Raw genomic sequence first — 6720 nt, forward strand, 5'->3', positions numbered from 1 at the left:
GGTTAAAGTTACTTCGCGTGGAAAGTTTAACGTTTCTACACAGGAGGAGATGTAAAATAGTACTTGTTATAATACATATATGGCAGAAATGATACGTTAATACGTATAATTTCCCAGAAATGATACGTTAATTTCGAAACTTTTTTTGATCATAACTTTTTAACGGACAGCGACCGCCATCTAAAACATGCAGGAGGTCACTCAAGGTCATGACCTTGACAACATATGTCAAGGTTAAGATCATCGGAGCTGGGTCCCCTAAAGTGAACATTTGTCTTGTATTATACAAAATTATACCTTTAAGTCTAAATATCTCAGAAACTGTAAGAGACCGCCGCTTAGTTGTTAAGGCAAAGTTACTCAGAATCATGACCTTGACAACATATGTCAAGGTTAAGGTCATCGGTGAGGTATCCCCTAATCTAAATAATTACCCAAAAGACAAACTGATACGTTTCCGATATTTATGTATTAAGTTTATCGATTGTTATTTGTTTGTTTTATATTTAGGGTTGTCTTGAACATATCGAGAAATGGACGCAGGATCAGGCCTTGATTTTATTGGTTATCGTATTAGTCATCATGTTCGTTGAAGTTACGACGCTCTTCAGCATACTTCTCGCATGTTCCCGCAAGAATAGAAGAAGTAAATCACAAACGTCGACTTTCACCTCTACACAAACTTTAAGTCCATTCACCGAAAATGATCATGATTTTAGTAAGAAATCTTTTTAAACTACACATTTTGGTCGCATTATTTCGAAAATATCTTTTAGCGGATTTTCTCGATTAGACGCATTATATTAGTGTGCTCAATGTACTGGTAAAACACATTAAAATCATTGTATAAAATGTATAAATTGACATAAAGATATGCGTTTAATATAAAATAATACGTATTTGATATCAACAAAGTGTTGGATTAAACCGCGAAATCGTTAATACACTTTATTGTATTGTTAGATAACGTATTTTATTTTATAATTCGGAATATTTGTATTTTTCATTTTTATACTCTGATTAAATCGATGTATAATTGCTTTAATATGCATTAGTGCTCACTGATGCATTCGAATTCGCTATTTGTATACTTAACTTTAATCGAAAAGAATGTCCTTATTAAACTTCAGTATTCTCGAAATTATTATTCGCTATCTTATGATAGTTCAAATTTGTCTGAATACAGGTATAGGCATCGAGAACAAAATGCATCCAGCCGGAACGACATTTGGCACCAAATCATGAAGATGGCTAGAGGGCAGCGAAGAACGAAGAGCAGTCGACGTTAAGGACATGAACAAGCGAGAAACATGCGACGATACTAAATACAACGGATTAGCAATGAGCGGAAAGAGCATAATTGAAGAATGGCGAAATCCTCCGAAATACTCCGCAGATTTGCTGCGAAGCGATCAGGTCTACGAGGAACGAGCGATCGACGTTGTAATCGACAATCATCCTCAGTCGAATCTTCCTAAGAGACACCTGCAATACGCGTCGCTGTCAAAGATCGCAGACAATAACACAAATAAAAATAACGATGATGATAAATTGGTTAAAATTAAAAGAGTACAATGTGGTAGCACAGTTAGAAGCATCCCTATCAAAGATTATCAGGCGTCGATCGCGCATAACATCGGTACCTTGAAGCGATCCGTGGCTCCTCAGTCGCAATTCGAGTCTCTAGTATCCGAACCTGAGAAGAGCGTTTATTTGCCGTTAAAGAAAAGAATTCCTTTAACTAGCAGCTTGCATCACCGGTCCGCATCGCAAACTACGTGCATCGCTGCGCAAACCCTGAAAGCTGATAACATTCGAAAGAAATTTTGTTGCTTTTGTGATGGTCAGCACGATTTGCGGGACTTCTATTGCGCTAACGCTGATTCAAGCAAGCATGTTGAAGACATTCGATACTTTAATAAGACGGAGGATCGACGATCTTCGCAGGATGGTTCCGATATAGATGAATATTTCCACAGGAGCTCACACGGGAGATTCTCGAACGATTACCAGATTTCGAGAAACATGCGCGAATCTTCGGGAAACACGGGAACGATAACGACGGAAACCAGAACGAAGAATGAAAAAGCAAAAGCACAAGAGGAAGTGGAGACGTTGCAGTTAGCAGAAGGTCACGTTGGCAAGAAAATATCGGTTTATGAACAGAATGCTCGACGTAGTTTACGCAGTGTCAGTTCTAGGTATCGATCACCCTTCGAGATAAAGGGATACTGTACTATTGGTGTACCGTTAGTGGGTATGCACAATGCTTGTGGCTTACCTGTCGTGGCTTCCTGGCACGACCACGAACTTCTAGATACTTTGCGGATCACGCACAAGCTCGCAAAAACCGCGGGACACATTTACAAGAGTCCTCGCACGAACCCGAACATGCGACATCGGACGCAATCGAGACGGAAGGTGCTGCAACCGGATCGCGGAATGATTCATCCGAGTGATATTGATTGTGGCGTTAAAAGATCGACGATCAAATCAGTGGGGTATTTGGACGTTATTAATAGCAGCGGCAGGTCCAGAAGGAAACATCGTCACTCATCATTTACTGTAACAAAGATGGGATCGCTGTCCTCGAAAAATTCTTCTAAAAGGATGCCTAAAAGATATGGAATTAAAGCGAGTTCGCTGATGAATACCTTCGGTAGAAAATCAATTAAAAGCGGAAACACGAAACGGACCACTCTGTACGCGAAGGATGATGGAGAGGAATCGATACAAGTTCTCAAGAGTTTGTGCTTGAATCCTTTAGCGCGTGCCAATCCAGAAACGGACATGATGTGGTGAAGTGAAGATGATCGTGAAGAAATAAACGTATTTGCTTGTCTGTTCTTATCGATTAATGTATTGCGACCGTACTCACGAGTGACGGGCAACTTCGTAGCTTTTCGTACTCTCAAATCTTCTCTCAATGACTCAGAATTGGGCGCCAGACACGAAAGAGCGTGCCACTCCGCGATATTTGACTAATTCTCACAAAGCAAATCGAAAGGCTCGAAATATCGTTACTGTTACTCTAATCTCGCAACAATTATTCTAATAGTGACGGCGATGACCGGCAAGCTCAGCCACTAAAGCGGGAGAGGGGGCGGTTCGTGTGAGCGGGGAAAGGTTCGGGGAACGAGAGAGAGAACGTAATAATCACACTCATAATTTAATATGAAATGAATACGACATTTATTAATTACGCTCGGAATTCGTATAAAATGAATACAACATTTATTTCCTCGATAATATCTCGACAAAGAATAATAGCAACGATTTACTGGACGACTAGCAAAATACAACAAGATTCGCGGGGTCGTCGAGCCTTTTATCCGCGGTATCCGGCGTTTATTCAATAGGAATTTCGATTTCCCCGGCTGAAACTACAGCTCTTACTCTAACGAAAACGAAAGGCTCGAACTCGACGACCTTCCTCGAGAGCCAAAACAATTACGCAGTGACAAACATGATACGCGACGACCTAGTGGCGACAAAGTGGCGAGCGTTCCCCAAGAACCGATAATAATTCTTAATACGAAGTGGGCGAGTCGCACGCGGCATACAATACTTTACTCTAGGCAGCCTTTATTACAGGCAACTTTCGACCGACATGTTTTCGACACGTGCGGCACACCCGAAATCGCGACGTAACGGATCAGCGGCCTCACAACGAACGACGTTTGTTTCACACGATCCTTCGTGTCCTCCTAGCTCTCCTTCGCCTGCTCGCTAGTCTCCCAATTCCTCGTTATCCCTGCTTTCGGCTGGATCCGGCTCTCTCTTACAAAAATCTTTGAAACGTACTGTCTTGGCTCGTGGTCGCCACGCAAGTGAGGTCCTCGCTTTCGGCAGGGAGCACACAGGCCGCGCCATAATACCGAATCCTGTCATCCTCGCGTCCTATTGGCCGCTAATTAGCTCGCGTGGCCCCGCGAATCCCGTGGGCCCGCGGCACCCGCGTGGTCTCGTACAGCTCGACGCGAGGTCTGAATTCGTTCCAGAGTCGCCCTTTTCTTGTCTATTCGACTGTCTCCGCTCCTCAGATTTGAGTACGTCCGAGACAGCGAGTTCGGGGAGGGCCTGAGCCGCCGTGCGTCCTCGTGTTATGTCCTCCCGTGTGCAGCCTTAGTAATCGTGGACTTTTTCGGCTCGCACAAATTCCGGAAGGTCCTCGCCGAGTCCGGCCGACTCTCGCGCTCCTCTGCAAAAGTGATCGGCAAGGAGAGAGCACAAATAGATGACGCATTTTAAGAATGACAGTAATTATACGACCTGCGCTTCCCTACCGCTGAGAGTACTCTGCTTGTCGTTTCCAGCAGGCTTCTTCTCGGTTCCTCTTCGGCTCCGGCAATCGGGTGAGACAGCTCAATACAATCTTACAACTATAGCCACCGATCCGCACGTCTATCGCTAATAAAGAACACTAAAAAAAAAAAAGAAAATATAATAAAATAAATATAATAATTTTCCGAAAGCTTCGCGGCGCTCGACAGCGCCCGCACGCAAAATACGCTCGCCCTCCCCCATTGAGCCGGGAGAGAGCAGGATTAGCCTGTTTCACTAGTAGACAAAGTGACGGACGAGAAACGTCACGTCACAGTATTTACATATTATATATTTAACTGTTATGTCATATGTATTTAATTATCAGTGTTGGAACAGATACCGTTTAAGGTATATCTGGATATAAATATAGATATTGTGTGGGAAAAGTATTTATAGATATAAGTATATAGATACATTTTTTTACAATTACCTATAGGTATAGATGTAGATATAAATAACAAGTATCTACATAAAGATACTCTTTAAATACTTTCAACAAAAAAAGGGAAAAATAAAGGAAAACAAGAAAAATAATGAGCAATGTAAATTAAATATCACATTTTATTTGTTCATTCTAAGATATTAAAAAATAATAGTTAAATACAGGACTTTTAATATAAAATGACAGTTGTAATGTAAATGAACAAGTAACTGTATATCAAGTAGCGAGATTATATGCAACATAGCAGCATTTAAACATAAATATGAGATCAATAATATAATATAATATTAGGTTTATTTTGACATATTTGACGAGAACCTCGACATTAATTCTGTCGATTTTGCTTTCCATGTCAAATACTGTAAATCTTATCACTTGCAATACACACTGACACTTAAAATAAAATCTCATTACATTTTAAAACTGTTATTTCTGGTCTCTAATTGGTTGATGTACATATCCAGGATTTATTTAACATTAAGAAATAGGAATTACCGATTTTGTTACAGTTTATGTTTTACGGATTAAAGTAAATTTAAGAATGGATATAACGTCATCTAGCGCTTAAAGTTTAACGCTTACATCCACTTAAAGCAAGGTGGACCGAGCAGAAGACAATTAAAAATACGGATTACAGAACATTGTAATCATATACGTTAGAACACTTCTTCTAAATCGGTGATAACTGATCATAAACTGCAACAGGGACATGATTTTGATTGGTGTAACATTCACATTCTGGACGAAGAGCATTGTTACAGAAAGCGTCTTGTATCTGAAATGCTTAATATCAAAAGCAGAAAAACAGTCTTAACCTCCAGACAGATACAGAAGGGTTACACGAAGCATATATTCCGATCATAAACAAGATTTGAATTTGCATCGCCAAAATTCTCATTTCAATATTGTATCGACAATCGTACAAGAGTTAGACGTGTTTAGTGTCGCAATGAATTTCTTAATTGTTTAATTTTTTAATTTTTTAATCTTTGACATTGTGCAATTATGTGACCGCCTTTCTGGATTTAGATTGCATTTACGAGATAATGACCTTAGACGATCTATTTGCTATTGATATGTGTTATAGATAATTCGGTGAGTTTTTAACAGCTAGACGTGTTTTATGGAATACTTCATAGCCTTATTCTTTACTTAAAATATATATAAAATTTCCAAATTAAACTTAATATACCTCCCAGGTCAAGAACAAATTGAGCTTATACTAGTTGTTAGAAATATATGGGTCATTCCACCAAATAAAATCATTTTTACGGGGCGACCCCCGCCGATTTTTTTCAAACTTCGTAAATATCTTCTGTACATATTATAAAAAAAATTTCCTGAAAGTTTGGGCCCTTATTAGACAGCCATTTTGAAATTATGATTTTTTGAATTTTTGAAAGAATTTTTATTTCAACTTTTTCATTAATTTTTTTGACGTAGAAAACTTTTTTATAACAATTGGAAAAAGATAGCTTTTTGTAGGAAAAATTCTCAGCTTTTCAATGAAAATATTCATTTTTTGTCATACGCAACAGAAGACTCTTTAAAATTCAATTAAAGTGAAAAAGCGATTTTTCTCACTGTGCGGCGTGTGTTATATCAAATTTGAAATTTTTTTCTGAAAGCTGAGAGTTTTTCCTACAAAATATGTCATTTTCACGATGTGCATATTTTTTGTTTAATCACAATTAAATGAAATGTCAACTTTTTACAATTAAAAAACTTTTATTTTTGAACTTTTTTCGGATGTTGATACAGTTTTGATGTAAGCATATCCTATGTCATCATTTATAGGCAAGAAAGTGTGCAAAGTTTGTGTGCCCTTTACTATTTTTGATTGAGAATATCGTGCGTCTAACAAATTTTTTTTGTTTAAATAATCTTCATTTGTAATAAAAGTAAAATTAACGCCTGTGAAATTCTTAGTAGCCCAAGTGTACAAATCTTGC

At 38.7% G+C, this 6720-nt stretch overlaps 1 protein-coding gene across 1 annotated transcript in view; it reads left to right on the plus strand.

The window, feature by feature from the left end:
• Positions 1-2802, plus strand: part of LOC108772961 (uncharacterized) — a 6440-nt gene extending 3638 nt beyond the window's left edge. The window contains exons 2-3 of the mRNA XM_018538639.1: positions 511-718; positions 1256-2802. Of these exons, the coding sequence (XP_018394141.1) occupies positions 511-718; positions 1256-2802 (1755 nt within the window). The remainder of the gene's footprint in view (positions 1-510; positions 719-1255) is intronic.
• The last annotated feature ends 3918 nt before the right edge of the window (positions 2803-6720 follow it).

The sequence above is a fragment of the Cyphomyrmex costatus genome, unplaced genomic scaffold, assembly GCF_001594065.2.
Source record: "Cyphomyrmex costatus isolate MS0001 unplaced genomic scaffold, Ccosl1.0 scaffold194, whole genome shotgun sequence".
Lineage (NCBI taxonomy): Eukaryota > Metazoa > Arthropoda > Insecta > Hymenoptera > Formicidae > Cyphomyrmex > Cyphomyrmex costatus.